Here is a 16,960-nt window from a genome sequence, read left to right as displayed (position 1 = left end):
GGCTTTCTTATGCGCTTGCGTTTTCACAGAGTTTAAGTAACAATTTGGGCGGTTTACAGAGTTTAAGTAACAATAAGGGTGGTTGACTAACTCAGAACAGACTCCCCTAAACAGATGTCAACAACTACCCGCCCCTTACAAACGACTCATTCACGACATAAAAATCACAAACGACCGAAAAAGAACAACCTAACTTTACCGACAGATCGAAACAGACCAATCACGACCGACTTACGTCACTTGAGTCTTACAGTCAATAACATCACGGCAAAACCAACCGATCATTTTACACGAACTGGAATAAGAACATTCTACTGACAACAATCATTCACTTGACTCTGATGATGACTTCCGCACAGGTTGTCGAAACGTCAGTCACTACCACCGACAACAGTCCTTCTCAGGACTACACTCACCCGGACGATCAGACTACACCTTCACATGTTCCTTATTCGTATGGTTCTTCCCCTCGGACAAGTTCAGTCCTGCCCAGATGGTATGTATCACAGCATGGAATTGTTGATAAGAAACCTTTATTTTTCTGCTCTTAATTTCTCAGCTAAGCAAACTAGTAATAAAAAACAAACAAGGAAACGTAAATTTTCGAAGACTGAAATTCTCGTATATAGAGACCTAACTAACAAAATGGCTATTGAAACTCATCGTCCGTTTTAATGCACTGGTATCTTTTGTTTTTTGGAAATTCTTCTAGATTCTTTTTCACAATATGCGAACGTGTGTTCGCAAAGTAGCTGATACTTTGCTTTTCAATGTGGGTTCTTAAGGAGTTGAACAAAGAAAATCATTAATTGATTGTGAACAATTATGATTGAATATGTACGCTGACAAAAATTCGTTATTATTATCATTTTTAACCTATTGGCCCAGACGGGGCAGTTACCTTCAATCTCCGTGTTTTTAATTAGAGCAATATTCAATTGAGTGCCGAAAGTAGTCAGGGATGGGTTTGGTTTTGCTTACTTTTGCTCTGTGATTGGTCTAGGAAACCTGTACCTCCCTTTCAAACAATTAGCTGCAAAACTAAAAATAATGTCAATGAGGTCATTTGTGTTTTCCAGTGCTTTAAGTAGTTTGCTTGTTTTCACTTAGAGTTCTCATTAGCTAATGAAAACGTAAACCTTTGTTCTGATCGGTCGCTAGGATTACTTTGCTTTTTATTTTTCGACAATCAATGAAAGTGCTTCAGAAGCCCATTTCCCAACTATCTTTGGCCTTTTTTTCAAAGCATGTCCTGGTGCTCTATCCTCTTGCTTGATAATTACTTTGTTAATCACATAGATACAATTGAACTCATTTTTATAAGAATGGTTCTACATTACCCCTCCTTTTGAAAAAGAGGCCAAAGGTAATTCGGAAATGGCCTAGCTTGATAAACCAAACAGGAAAGCTACGCCTAAAGCAATGAATTTTCAGGCCAGCGGTGTAGCCCCTGATTTTATTAAATTGTTAATTCAAATACTGGTCTACATGGCACTACTTTTGCCCGCGATCATAACATGAAAATTTTCTTGCTTTTGTTGCTTGTCGGTTGGGAAACGTCCGACCTCATCTATCTAGCATTTTTCAGTTACAGCTAATTGCATGTTAGCAACGGTTGCACTGTGTAAATCGGCCAATACGAATAGGGTTCAAATACGTTCTGAGCTAAATCAATGTAAATTTTCCTACCAACGCTTAGCCATGATCCTGGGTACCAATGCCACTGAATCTGTCCTTGACGTCGGTGATGCTGTGTAGATGAAAGATCATAACAGAGGCGAGATGTAAATCTTGCAAGCTCAATAGCTAACGGCTGAGAAGGGTCACTGAGGCTGTGTAGATTATGCATCAATACGAACTGTTGGGTTCAGCCCCTAAATTATGTAACGATCTTCCGGTCACTATCAGAAATACTCAATCTTAAAACGAGTTTAAGTAAGCCGTTAAGACTTTTTTATTTGCAAAAGCTTTTTAATTCTTTGTATCTAATTTTATATTTTCACATCTTCTTGGTGAACATTTCATTTTTTAGCTTTTAGTATCTGTGTAGGGTTGAACTTTTAACATTTCATTGAAATGGGCAATTGAAAATTATTGTATTGGTAGTTGCGCAATATAAGTCGATAAATTATTACTTGTTATTATTAGTAGGATTTCTCAATGAAGGGTTGACTTTCAAGCTCATCCAAAGCAACCTTGACTTTTTTATTGATCTCATAATAAGCAAGATTTTTCCTTTTGAAAAAAATTACCTAATTAAGACAAGGAAAACTGTGATATATTTCATCAGCAAAAAAGTAAAGCACGCTCGTCTTGTTTTAAAGCTTAAAAGCTTTAATCAGTGGCACTTGATTGAGAGGTCGTCCGCATACGTATCTAACTTAAATAGATTTATTATTTGCAAAAGCGAGCTGTGCGGGCTATCACCAACTAAGACTATCGAGACCACTCTGCCCAGTTTATTCTCCAAACTAGGAGTTTTAGATATTTTTCAAGTCAATACGTTTGAAATCGCCAAATTTATGTCAGTTTTATTTCAAAAATAACTTATTGCCCCCATTGCTTCTCGATCTTTTTGTAAGGAATAGCCAAATTCACAACTATGGTACCAGAACAGCCAGGAATTATCGAACGCATTTGTGCCGTACAAATGTCAAGCACTTTACAATTCTCTGCCAAGGTCCTAAAATTTGGAATTCTCTCTCTATTTCAGTTACTCGTTTGTCATACTTTCTCAGCTTTAAAACGACACTGCAAGAGTTTTTACTTAAATAATTACTGAATTGCCAAGCCGCACATTCGCAGCACTTTTTCTTTACTTAATCTATTATTGTAAGTGAGGTGGCTCTCCCATAAGCCTGGTGGCTCCTTGGGTCTCCTCGCCTTCTAACTGTTATCGCTGTAATTAAATATTTTTTAAAGGCAAATAAAGATGATGATGAGGTCTACTATATTAGTTCACATAAGAAATAGTTATAACTGATTACAATCAATCATTTACAAGAACTATTTTATACTGTACTACGCTATTTTTTTTTTTTAAAGTTCTGTCAATGCTTTTTTGTTAAGGGGTTCTTAAACTTGAATTTATTTACATTAATGGGAAATTATTTAGCAGATTTCGTACAGGAAAAACTCTAATGTCTTTTGCTTGCTTTTTGTAACAAAAGCAGTGAAATATATTAACTAAAATGCTGCCTTTTTTCCAACTAATGCCTGTAGTTTTTTTCTATCGTCGATCAATTATAATTTCGTAAATATAACAATGGGGAGGCTATTTCGGGAAATAGCGATTTTCCTTGTGTTTTCGCGCTGCATTCTGGGTATCGAGACCTAGCTGGGTCATTAATAATTCTCGTTACTGTCTGCCATTCAACTCTTATGATGTTACTTCAGAGAATTAGGCATTCATTTAGCATAATCTCCTAATTCGGATAGTTATCTTTTTTCTGATCACCTGACTGCTTAAAACTGTAAAGAGAGATTCTGTCTTGATCACTCCTAGGAGTTAAAGGGAAAACGCAGCACCAAAAAAGCAACTTTTGCCAATCTCAGAACAAGAAAGAAGAGCTGCAGAGTTATAATTTAAACAGCATCACCACGAGGTCACTATACAATGTATTTGTCTTCAAGATGTACAACACTGCACATACATACATGAAATATTTCGCACTTCCCGAGAGAAAGAAAATATTAAAATAATTTCATTCTCATCGGTCATACTGCTTCAGATAGCATGAAGTGAATGAGAGTGTAAGAGCCATTCTCCCTAGTTAGAAAACTGATGCAGAACAGGTTATCACAAAGATAGGAACCAGTGCTCTGGTATCGAGAAAAAGGGGTCTGCGTTGAAACGTTTTCACGATTACCCTCTCTTTCTTTGGCGGGATACGGCAAAAAACAAATGCGCTTTAAACGAGTTTTAAAAGCGCAAATAATTGCATATCCTATTAAATAAGTATAGAAATGCAAGGAGAAATAAGTAGATAAACAGTAATTACATTAAACAATTAAAAGTGAGAATTGGAATAAAGGCTGAAAGTTTTTAAAGAAATCGTGGTGCTGCGTCGGTGGGGTAACAAGGCAATTTGGTTATATCAACTAAGTTTAAATTGTAAATTGGCCACCGTAACGAAGAAAAAAGCTGACGTTTCGAGCGCTAGCCCTTCGTGAGAGCGAATCAACTCAGTTGATATAACCAAAAGTGAGAATTTCTCGCGTTCACGAGGAACTGTCATAGCGGCTCTCATTAAAGATCTGTGTCAGCTGTACTGTGTACATACCCAGTTACTTAATATGCTTTTTAAATAGCTACTCCCGTACTCCCGAAGTCGCTAAACTAAATAGCTACTTCTGCAGTCCCGCAGTCCCATGGTGGAAACTGTGTGGTCGGCTTCAACAGTTGTGAAACATACCAGTATTCCTTCTTTGACTTCGGGAGGCGGGACTGCGGGGGCACTAGTTTAACTGCAGCCCTCTTTAGGTTGCTCTTATTTCTGTTCAAAATGCATATTTCCGTGAGTTATTTACTTGGAGAAAAGTCGCGAGGAGATGAAGAGCATGAATCCCTCACAGATTTGGTAACACTCGATTCAACGCGAGAAATATACAAGCCGACTTGGACAGGAGTAAACATATCCAAAGGAATAAGGTCGAAATTATATGCTTTCTTGACTGCATAGAAGCTGGAGAAGACATTGAAATTTCTTGTAGGTTGTAATTTCTTTCCGCGTGCAAGACTCAGTGCAAATATGAATAATAATTTCATTTCATTTTACTCTGTTTTGTTCTTGCCATACTTTGAAATCATCTGTGATTTATTACGGAGCAGACGTACATGAATATGGAATCTAAGTGTTAACTAATAGAGGCCAAAATAGCTGATAGCCGCTTTTGTTGTTGCTGCTCCTCGCCTTCCCTTACATTACCAAGATTTCATTAGTAATTCTCCTTACTGTCTGCTTACAGTTCTTATGATGTTAGTTTGGAGAAATTGGTTTAAGATCAACTAATAATCCCCTAATTGATATTTTTCTTTATTCCCTTTACTCGTTTGCTTGATAATCTATTGATACGGCAAGGAGAAATTCTGTCTTGGTAACTCATAGGAGTTAAAAGGTTAAGAAAACTCGTTATAACAATAGCGACAGCACGCGAGGAAAAAAAAGAAAAGAAAAAAACATTGTTAAATCTAAATTCAACCAGCGATTTGTTCGTTCGTTCGCTTTACATACATTATTCAACCAATAGACCTCACTTTCCATAGGCTTATCGGCGTAATAATCCACATGACAGTTTGGGAGAACACGAGCCGGAAAATTTGTAAGTCACGAGCGAGAGGCAAGTGGTTTACAAACTTTTCAAGTGTTCCTCCAACATCCCGCGTGGGTTATTAGGCCGTTAAACTTGTTGCAATTCCCGTATATTATTTTATAGAAAAAAAGACCCTTTTTTTTCAAATTTCGGTTTTTCTCCCTATAATTTTTTATTACTTTTTTCAAATTTCTACGCGTTCACCGGTGCATTACACGACAGATTATAGACCAATTGGGTCACTCGTACTGTCTAAGTTATTTTATAACCTCTAAAAAAAAAAATTCTATATACAAGGCTAAAATATCATGAAAAAAATAATTATTAAAATGTTTGAACCAAACGTTTTCGGCTGTTTGCCCTCATCAGGGTTGAAAATAATGACCGTCTATACATACATATATATCTTATGTGATTCCCGATGGGAAAAGTTTAGAGACATAAGAAATAACTTGTTTGTTCAAACTGGGGCGGAATTGTTGGATCATTAGCCCCTCGATCCTACGCTTGTGGAATGTTTCTGGTGAGGAGAGAACATGCCAAGTGAAAGAATGCGATGGATTTTCCCCCTAGTGTTTTGCAGGTTCAGAGGTGTGAGTAGGATTTGAATGCTCCGCAATACGTACTGCTAGATTTCTCACAGTTTCGCCAATGTAATCAACGCCACAAGAACAATCTCCTTTGTAAATGACTTTGGATCTGTGAGTGTTTTTGTCTTTGTTGTTAAAAAGGCTTTTAATTTGCCTTGTTTGCCACATGATTACAAAGATGAAACTAAAATTAGTGAACTTGTTGAGTTTTGTAACAAACGTCTTACCGAGATTTTATTTTTTACCGCAAAAAGGAAGCTTGATAAAAAGCCGTTCGAGGAGAAAATCCAGAACGATGTTGTCATCTTGTGATGAGTCGTTTAGAAAGTTGTTGATTGTATGCGAAATAAAACGTTTGGGATAACCAGCATTGATGAAAGATGTTTCAAGAGTTTTTGATTCATTCATTTACACAAGACTTACTTCACCTTAATTCTATATTTACACTAACCAAGGTATTTATACACTATTAATTTTGTAAACAAAGAGAAAAGTGAAATCATTAAATAAGTATTTAAATAAATAAAAATTAAATTAACAACAAAGACAAAAACACTCACAGATCCAAATTTGTTTACTAACAGTTCCGCCCCAGTTTGAACAAATAAGGTATTTCTTATGTCTCCAAACTTTTCCCATCGGGAATCACATAAGATATATATGTATGTATAGACGGTCATTATTTTCAACCCCGATGATGGTAAACAGCCGAAAATGTTTTCTTCAAACATTTTAATATATTTTTTTTTCATCTTTTAGCCTTTTATACCTTTAAACAAGGTATTTCTTATGTCTCCAAACTTTTCCCATCGGGAATCACATAAGATATATATGTATGTATAGACGGTCATTATTTTCAACCCTGATGATGGTAAACAGCCGAAAACGTTTTGTTCAAACATTTTAAAATATTTTTTTCATCTTTTAGCCTTGTATATAGAATATCTTATAACCTTTACTATCACATATTTCATTCAAGAATCTTCCTGTTCTAATAGAGTTTATACGTTTGGTTCCTTTGGCTCTCATTCTTACCCTGTTCGCGAAGATTGACAAAGAAACCGTCTTGGTTGCTGGAATGTTGATTCATTTTGGTATTTCTCGGTTTTTTTCCTTACTGGCGCTGGCACCAACTGGGGGAAAAATGTCGGAAGACTTGAACGACTTGCCAGGTAACGGCTTGCTGATTTCAATAATAGTTTATTAATATATCTTAAAAGTTTGAGAACACTTCACGGACGAGAGGCTAGGGAACTAGACACTTTGAACTGATGATAACCTAATATCTGCAACAGACATTGAGATATTTCTCTGCTCAATCATAATGATAATTAGGATAAAATAAGCTAATAAAACGAAGAAGGGACTTAGTAAGGATGACTTAGAACTGAATTGTACTGAGTCTGATTTACCAACATTCACAGACCTGTGCATTTGAGGGCGAAGCATTACTCAAAGATATATTCACTACGTTCGAAATTCTCGACTCCAGCAGTCGAAATATCTGAGTCTCTTATATCTTTCTAATTCTGTAAAAAAGGTTCACTTCATGATATCCTAGAAAGTACCTATTTATTTGCTTCACCACTTTAGTTGTTTATATTTTGTTCCATTTGACAGATGGTTCACGATCGTCTCTTCCGTACACTACTATCGTTTAATGATGAATACCACCGACATAGGACCCAAACCCCCACCTGTTTTATCCTTGACTGACGGCAGCCATGTTGAAAATCTTGGTGTTCTTCCCCTATTGAGACTGAGACTAGGAAAGATCGTGGTAGTTGATGGAGGACGCTCTATTTTAGACAAAGACTATGGAAAATCCTTGTTGCTTGCCCTGAATTTGGCCAGGGAAAAGCTAGGATGTTCATTTTCAGCTATAGATGGACGAGATATAGCCGAGGATATTCAGGATAACTTCGTGGAGAGGAGCCCCGGGTCACAGCCGAGCAATTACAAGTACGCTATGTAAACCAAGATAAGCTATCCCTGCTGTTTTCTTTCGCTCCTGCGAAAACTTATTCAGTTTGCCCACCATAAGTTATACCAAACTCTTCCTATAACGTACAGTGCAAGGGTTTCACAATTCATGTTTGTGTTTGCTGAATCCTAGTATGGAGGCGAAAGTAGCCGAGTTTGTGTCCAATAGGCACCAACCCTCCGCTTTAGGGACTATCTTTGTGTAAATACATATGAATAGCCTGAAAACTTATTTTGTTAAAAATAAAAACAAAAAACAAAAAAACAAACAAAAGAAAAAAACATTCCAAACTCTAGTTCGAAAGGTAAACGGTAAATTAAAAAAGCCACCTTGAATGTCCACTGCTTAATTTCCTTTTCTCTCGCTTTTGTGGGATACATTGTCTGCATTCATTTGATTTTTAACTCGCTTATATTCTAGAAAGTTCACCATGCATCAGTAATGATAATAAAAAACCTTTTCCTTACTGTTTTATTCAATTGAAATACAGGCAAGCTGGTGAATTGCTATGGTTAATTAAATTTCTTAAACGTATATCATGGAGCCATAATTTGACGCGGACAGTGTTGGTGTTGTACATCCGACTATGAATTTCAAAGAGTTTTCTCCTGACCTTACTACACATGTAAGGCAAGGGTCTGCCCCATGAGTCGGTCTGTCATTGGAGCGTTTTCTTTCATTGCCTTTCTCTCTGTCAATAAGCTCCTGAAAGAAGACACACTTCTCGTTACAGGTGATTTTGCCGGCTTTTACTTAGAAAAGTCGTATTTTTGGAATTTTCGGATGGTTCGTGACCATGGATGCATCAACACAAGGGAAAAATAACAATAAAAAGGTGTTTCGTGAGTACACAAGTTAAAAGGTGGACCCAGTAATGAGAGCTGTTTTAGAGCAAAACAAAAACGCTAGCGTACGTGAAAAAGAAATTTCTTTGAATTGTTTTAGATGAAGAGGTACACTTTAGAAAATGTATTTTCGAGGTCAGGAACCGCGACAAATGGTGCCCCACCCTTCCCCCGTGCAATTTACCCCCCTGTCTTTCTTACTTGATTATAGGTATGTAAAAGTCAGATTCTCAGCTTGAGCCAACGATTTTAAACTGGGAGCTGGGTGGTGTTCATCTGCATGGCCACACTTATTATTCGCTGTGGATCTTTAGCAAGGGGTTGTTTTTAGCCCAAGGATCTCAACAATGACGTAAAGCTTGACGTTTATGTTCAAAAAAACCACCTCACTTACCTTTGAAGACTCAGCCCAGGTATTGCTTAGGAGTAGTCATTTCAATTCGGTTATAGGTTATATTTCATGCATTAGATCTGAATTTTGTAAAAAAGGCGATATCTTTTGCATATCACGCCTATGTGTCGACCTCACTTTACCTGGCCCCAATGGGCCCAAGCCAATGCTTAGCTTAAACCGCCTCCCAATTAGCTCAATTGGTAGAGCGCCGGCCTGTTGTGCGGGAGGTTGTGAGTTCAAATCCGGCCGGACCAACACTCAGGGTCTTTTATTAACTGAGGAGAAAGTGCTGCCTTTGTAATAATATTTGCAAATGGTTATACTTTCTAGTCTTCTCGGATAGGGACGATAAATGGAGGTCCCGTCTCCTGCAGGGTTGGGGTAGGAGACGTTAATTTCCCACACACGAGATTACTGTGTGATGGATGTCCTCCCCGGGGTGGGATGGGTTGGTAAAAAGGGGGTTAGGTGACAATTGGAACGAAAGTTCTGTTCCTTTCTCCTGCCATTTCTGTGGCGAATGAATTAAACTTAAACTTACACTTCAACTTTTGCTAGGATCAACAGATATCTAATTCAGATATGAAAAGGATATAGGTTCAAACGAAAGAAACTGCACGTTACCTTGCCAAGTGATGATGCTCTTTTAGTGAAGAATGCAGAGCAGCGTGAATCAGGAATAAGTTGAAGATGTCCTGCTGTGTCAAAGGAAAAACCAAAGAGAGGTTGCCACAAGTTGCACTAATTAACGACAATGAATTGCAATAAAATACACGAACCTGTGCGTTACTGGCCCCAATGTCGACAACGTCATAACGGAGGGGGTTTAAAATGTCTACAGCTCTGTCGAAGTTTCCCTTTTAAAACAGAAGACACAAAATTAAACCTCAAGAGTTTCAATGTTCCAGTCATAAGTCCGTTAAGTGTTTAGTGAAGTCAAGTTGGGAGACCGTAAAAGAGATGAATTTACCTTGTCAGCCTGTTCAAATGCTTCACAAAGGGCCAAACCAACCTCTCTAGATACTTCGCAATTTGTTCCTGAGCCATTCCTGAAAAACAAAAGAAAAAATATAAAACCAAAAACAAAAAAATAGACATTATAAGGCTAAGTCATAATAATGATTGAGCTAATGTCTCAGTAGAACATGATCCATTAATAAGAAAAAAATAATTGAGATGACAAATAACTTAGCGTCTGATTCCCCCGTTTTCAAGTTTCCTCCCCGCCTTGAAAACGTCTCGTATAAAAACAAAGAAGTTCAAAATAATTATATTACTAGAAACGGAAAATCACCCGCTTAAATACGTGAGCAAACGTTAACCTAAGATGCAGTAAATGGTTTGAACCCGGGGGTAACATGTGAAGGTGTAGTCTGATCGTCGATGGTGTTCAGCAATGTGATTGCTGAACACCAGCAATCACATTGCGGGCGAGGAGGAAAGGTGATGTCAGCAATCACATTGCTGAACACCATCAACTTACCAACCACAACATTGACTGGGACTCTGCGCAATGCCTAACCTACAGCACTGACTATTTTCAACGACTGACTCTGGAAAGCTGGTTTACTAACTTAGAACAGACTCCCCTAAACAGATGTCAACAACTACCCGCCCCTTACAAACGACTCATTCACGACATAAACATCACAAACGACCGAAAAAGAACAACCTAGCTTTACCGACAGACCGAAACAGACCAATCACGACCGACTTACGTCACTTGAGTCTTACAGCCAATAACATCACGGCAAAACCAACCGATCATTTCACACGAACTGGAATAAGAACATTCTACTGACAACAATCATTCACTTGACTCTGATGATGACTTCCGCACAGGTTGTCGAAACGTCAGTCACTGCCACCGACAACAGTCCTTCTCAGGACTACACTCACCCGGACGATCAGACTACACCTTCACATGTTAACCTAAGATTAACGAAACGTGCTTCTTTTACGATAGTTCATAAATCTTTCTGCAGTTTAAATATATCGCCGTTCTCAGTTGATTTCTGTTTTTGAGACCCTCTCACTGAGAACCTGTCACTGCAAATAATTTTACGACCACGAGCTGGAACAACCAAATCTCGTTTGCAGAAAGTGATAATAAAATCGTTGCTCGCTTGTCATAGTCTCCTGTTCAGTTCCTGGGAAAGTACTTGGTGATATAGTCAGTTATAAATAACTCTAACTTAGATCTACGGGTATTTTACATCGAAGGAAGTGTAGTAAGTTAATCAGAATGCCGCAAATCCATCAACGCTTGAGAGATAACTAAACACTCTTTCACTGAATGACAGGTTGTTGATTTGAGCGTTCTTCCACACTCTTTTCCATATTACCTAACATAGTCTCTAAGCGACATCAATAGATTTAGTGTTGCATCTTCCTTCTTAGCTCCCAGTGTACACATCAACATATGAACAGCATTGAAAACCTGAGTTGAAAAAATTAATAATTAAATAAAATATGTAAAAAAAAAAAATTAATTAAACAATAGCTAATGAAGGATGTGTGAGTGACCTGGGCTTTGGGTGAGGAGAAGTCTGGACGAAAGCAATGGCTCGTATTTTTCTTTGTGTAAGACCACCCATGAAAAGAGGGCGATTCTCGATTGGGTGTTGTGAACAAAAACCAGAGTAATCACATCAGCCAATTATCAGGAAAGAAACTATCACTACGATCCAATAAGGACTCAAAATTAGAAATGCCCGAGGCGCGGAAATATGAGGGGTACCCAGTTTGCCATTGGTCCAAGGTGTGCATCTTATTGGTTTAAAAGGTGTTATGGGTTTTCTAGACCAATCGTCCAACAGAGTGAGGCAAAATCTAAGCAATCCCCGATTACTTTTGATACTCTTCAAAATTTAAATCAACGGTTACTATCAAATTCCAGAAGCGGGCAACTCAAACATATACAAGGAGTTCCAGGAGATGGCCAACATCCCTTTAGGAGTAAATGACACTCTGTGAGAGACATTTCCCACCTGGCATACATGTAAAGCACAAAGAGAAAAAAAGACAGAATGCTTGCTAACACAATTTTTTGCAAACCAGATGTATGGACAAATACATTTGGAATAGTTTGAGCGCTATTTGTTAGAAGAGTTGAGGTTCCCTTTAACCATTAGGAAATGTCACATCGAAGCTTTCTCAAAAGGGACTGTAACTGGCATTTCAGTTTTGCAAGGTTTGTTGACATAGCAGTAAGCACCTGCGACTGTCCTCAACTTGCTTATGAAGATAATTTATTGTATGCTACACCGCCGCGTAACGTATAGCACGTACCAAAATGTGATCATCTGTGTGTGACTCCCGCAAATGAAACAGCTCTCTCCAACGATCATTAGCATCAACACCTAGAGGAAAAAAACAGACAAACAACAAAAAACATTTTAAAACAAAATGGATCAATGAGATGCAATGAGTATATGAAGTTCATATATTTTGAACTGCGGTATTAGATACGTATGATGCACGATCCTCGCAGTAGATAGCGCTATTTATGCAATGGCGAAAATCAGACCTGAACAAAATCAGGCCTGTACGGGATTCGAACCACTGACTTCTGCGATACTAGTGCAGCGCTCTACCAATTGAGCTAACAAGCCAACTGGGAGCAGGCCGTTAAGTTGATTCGTAATAAACCCGTGAAAGTGATATATCAGATGCAATGAATATATGAAGTTCAACGCAGTTCAAAATATATGAACCTCATATATTCATTGCATCTGATTTATCACTTTCACGGGTTTACTTCGAATCAACTTAACGGCTTGCTCCCAGTTGGCTTGTTAGCTCAATTGGTAAAGCGCTGCACTAGTATCGCAGAGGTCAGTGGTTCGAATCCCGTACAGGCCTGATTTTGTTCAGGTCTGATTTTCGCTATTGCATAAATAGGGCTATCTACTGCGAGGATCGTGCATCATACGTAAAATGGATCAAGTCGTGGGTTTTATTCATCCATGCCAATAACTTCAGTATACAATAATTGCATTACAATGATTAATAATGCTTAATTTTAAAGGCTTGATCTCGATTGAATTCATAGATTATTTGAATAATACCTTGATCTATTGAATAAATTACCAATTAAATGGTTGAATAATTAGTAGACTGACTGCCAAATGATTAGTAGAACTGATTGTACCATGGATTGATTTATCAATCATTCCATAGATCAAACGATCGATCGACAAAAAAAAAACAAATAATGATATTCACAACACATCTGCAGGTACGTGTTGTCTCATTACCTTCCATCTGAAGTCTGCAGAGCAGTGAGGAAGCGTCCACTAAGTCAAGCATGGCACCAGCAAGGCAACGTTTCCCAACCTTTGACCAAGAAAGAAAAAGCTAAACAGTTACAATTAATTTAAACAGCGCCATAAGGAGGTCACTGTAATGTATTTACCCTCTGGGTGTACGATACTGTACAAACACACATGAAGTATTTCGCACTTCTAGAGAGAAAAAAGATATTATAATAATTTAAATCTCCCAGTATTGAGCGAATTAAAAAACAAATTGACATAAAATAACTTTAATTTGACATGTACGTCGTGTATGTACCTATCAGGTGTGACCTGATGAGAATTAGTAATGACATAAATAGATCACAGGTTATCGATCATGTTTACACTACACCTCCTCGTCATAAATGTCCACTGCGGCTTGATGCTCTCCCTAATAAAGAAAGGCTGGCGTTCAATAGCAAACATGGCTGAAAAGAAAGTAACGATAAATGCGAAAACCAAACCAGCAAACAAACAAACAAACTAGCAGAAAAACCATAACATTAACTTTAAAGAAAGAGATAACAACCTTTTCGATCTGGTATAGCGCCCAGTGCCAGTAATTTTGACAGGCTAGCATAGCTCCCATCTACACAGGGTGAATGAAGGATGAAAGAAAGAAAGGAAGAAATACGAACATCTTTAACTTTTACCGACGAAGAACTGAACCTTGGCCATAGGCCCCAACCCTTCCTCTCCCAACTGTTTTCTCACTAATCATCCCGGTTTCGGGTCTGTGTAATTTCATACGGAATAATGTGGTCCTTTTGTTGTTTTTGTTGTTGTTGTTGCTGGGGAAGCTTCAATCGGAGGGCGGAGAGAAGTAAGTTTGTTGAAACGGCTCGATGTATTTCACAGCACGTGCTGGAACACTGAGGGCGTAGTGCATACCACGCGAAAAAAAGAGACGCACTCCTGATAGTATTTTGTAGTAACGTTATCTGAAGTCAGGGTTTTCTCACAATTTCCCAAAATCTTAATGAGGCTCAAACTGAAGGCCGTGTCTCACGGAATTATTGTATGGATGTGTATGCGTGCGTACGTGCATACGTGTGCGTGTTTGTATCTATTGTGATAACTTTACACTGGCTATTAAAACGCGTGACATTATGAAAACCCAGCGGTTAGGCGCATTCTGCTGTAAATCCCCTGAAGAAAAAATTCATGTAACTTTACTCTTGGTATAACGAGCCAATGCAAGCTGAAAAAAGAAAACTTGCCTGTTATCTCGGTATGTGAGCCCAGGGCTTCTGAATCTAACGTATTACAACCGTTCCAGTTACTTTCAATCTCCAGATCTAGACGGCAGCAACAGCAGAAAATTTATGTATTATGCGCAAGAAAGCGGTCCTAACGCTAAGTACAATTCGAAAAATTTATATATCACGCGCAAGACAGCAGTGCTAACGTTAAGTAAAATTCACTGTATGTCGGCCTTACAGTCCAGTCATTCAAGGTCGTGCTGAGGAATTTAATTCCTTCATCCTGACGTCCTTCCATTTCAATGACATGGGCCTCTGCATGAGTGCTCCAGCAATCTCTTGGATTCAGTTGAAGACCCTTTGGAAGATAAAATTACCGCGAGAAAAGAAAAATTAAAAACAAACAAATAAAACACTACCATCGGAATACCACTGTTCGTTTTAGGATGTAACCACTTCTGATGTGATAATCGCTATGTTTTGACTGCAAAATGGTGAGGTCTGCCTCTTCAGGCAATGAACACAACCACATCATTGAAGTATTATGTAAAGTTCAACAAGGAATTGTAGGCTGTAAGCCTGCTACTCAGCCACGATTCAGAATGAAGGTAACCACAAGCTCTTTCTAAATTGTTTAAGAAGTTAATTATCACAAAATCGCTATCAACAAAGTCTTAAAGCCAACCTTCAGTGCATGCTTCTCCGCCTGTCTGTAAAATCCTGTTTCTATCAGGCCAAACGCGTACATTCCGTGAAGACATCTGCCGTTGATAGAAAGGTAATTTCGTGTTTCCTCAAAAACTTACAACTGTCAGGTTAACACTCAACTCATTCGCTGTTTTCTTTTCCTTTTTTTTTTTTTTTTTTCATTCCTTTTTTTTAATTTTGGATAAGCGCCCTGTTTCTAATAAGCACCCCCCTTTAAAGTACAGTAAGTAAATAAGCGCCATGGGCTCTAAATCGAGTCATTACGGTTATCAAAAACAGTATTTAATTGAAATTTAATTTAAAAACTTTGTTACTTAGACACAAACAGGGCTGTTTGTGAGATCAAGTTCTCTGATTGCCTAGCCTCTTACTTCGGAGAGAAAGCCAGGATCCACCACACAAGACGGACTAAACACTGATTGAATACTGAAAGAACTTAGAACAGTTAGTACTGAGCCATCTACCCATAGAGTGGCATGTCTTCTTTCCATTTCGGCATCACCCTTGCGATGAAATCTCTGAACTGACGTTGGTATCCAGGATATAAGTAGGAGTCGTGAGCCATTTTCAAAGCAAACATGTCAGTTGGGTTCTCCATTAATATATCTTCCCACGTTAGACATGCTTCTAAAGATAGATAGCTCAATTTCTTCTAAAGTCATATTGCTCTTCTCGAACCAGCTTCCTTTCCTAATCGAAACCTCTGCCTTGTGTCTTTTACCGTTAACTTGCTTTCTGCATTCCCACTTCAAACCATCGGATCGATCCTCGCACCTCGTCAAACTCATTTCTCCAGCACACATCGGACACGAACGTCCCTTCGCCATAAGCCCCTCATCCATTAACCAGTACACCAGCATTTCTTTGTCCTGCATCTGCGCTACCAGGTTGTCGTATCGCCACTTCTTGTGTTAACAGTTGCGACCATAACTCCCTTTAAGAGACATTCCACATTGCGTAGCACGTTCCTCTTTCCCTGTTTCTAATGTTGTGGTTTCACTACAAGCACTGGTTTTTGCGCTTTTCAGCCCACGTTTCGATCCTATTGCAACTTGTATTCCTTTATCTTCCATACTTCAATTTATATTAAGCAAAGAAAGATAACTTCCAAGTTTCGGAGACCATTTACCTTCCTAAAGCACGCCGCCCTTTCCAATTAACAAAATCTCCCCTCAATGAAAAAATCCCGCACCATATAACTTCTTTCAAACCATACAATACTATGAACTTTACTAACAATGGCGGCTCGCACCTTTACATCCCGGTTTCAATCAGCTCTATCACAACTTCCCTATTACTTGCGTTTGATAGGGCAGTCAATTATCTCATAAGCGGCAAAAATAACTTATTTCAAACCATACAATACAATGAAGTTCACTAACAAAGGCGGGCCGCACCTTTACATCTCGGTCTCAGTCATTTGCATCACAACTTTCCTATTCCTTGCGTCAATTATTTCATAAGTGGCAAAAATAACTTATTTCAAGCCATACAATACTATGAGGTTCATTAACAAAGGCGGTCCGCACTGCTCCCTAGGGGCTATTCCCTTCTCAATCCTTACTAATTTCAGTATATTATACTCGTTCTGGCCTTCCTAATTTCAGTAGATTATACTCGTTCTGG

At 38.4% G+C, this 16,960-nt stretch overlaps 1 protein-coding gene across 1 annotated transcript; it reads right to left on the bottom strand.

Moving 5' to 3' along the window:
* Window positions 1-8,021: 8,021 nt before the first annotated feature.
* LOC111344269 (tetratricopeptide repeat protein 38) lies at window positions 8,022-15,387 on the bottom strand. The gene is made up of 11 exons (XM_088748762.1): window positions 15,312-15,387; window positions 14,865-14,984; window positions 13,954-14,013; window positions 13,777-13,815; window positions 13,386-13,464; window positions 12,418-12,488; window positions 11,472-11,566; window positions 10,097-10,175; window positions 9,906-9,983; window positions 9,751-9,824; window positions 8,022-8,592 (listed from the first exon to the last, which is right to left on the bottom strand). The coding sequence occupies exons 1-11, from the start codon at window positions 15,372-15,374 to the stop codon at window positions 8,505-8,507; spliced, it is 846 nt and encodes a 281-aa protein (XP_088604888.1). The 5' UTR covers window positions 15,375-15,387; the 3' UTR covers window positions 8,022-8,504.
* Between the last annotated feature and the right edge of the window lie 1,573 nt (window positions 15,388-16,960).

Source organism: Stylophora pistillata, chromosome 2 (genome assembly GCF_964205215.1).
Source record: "Stylophora pistillata chromosome 2, jaStyPist1.2, whole genome shotgun sequence".
Lineage (NCBI taxonomy): Eukaryota > Metazoa > Cnidaria > Anthozoa > Scleractinia > Pocilloporidae > Stylophora > Stylophora pistillata.
The sequence above is the reverse complement of the archived record's forward strand: the minus strand, read 5'-3'. Positions and strand labels throughout refer to the sequence as shown.

Coding starts and splice junctions, on each gene's coding strand:
- LOC111344269 (XM_088748762.1), bottom strand. CDS start 15,374: ATGTACGCGTTTGGCCTGATAGAAACAGGATTTTACAGACAGGCGGAG. Junction 13,465..13,776: donor TGGACATTTATGACGAGGAG/GTGTAGTGTAAA, acceptor TCTTGGTCAAAG/GTTGGGAAACGTTGCCTTGC. Junction 10,176..11,471: donor TCGCTTAGAGACTATGTTAG/GTAATATGGAAA, acceptor TTTGTTTTTCAG/GAATGGCTCAGGAACAAATT.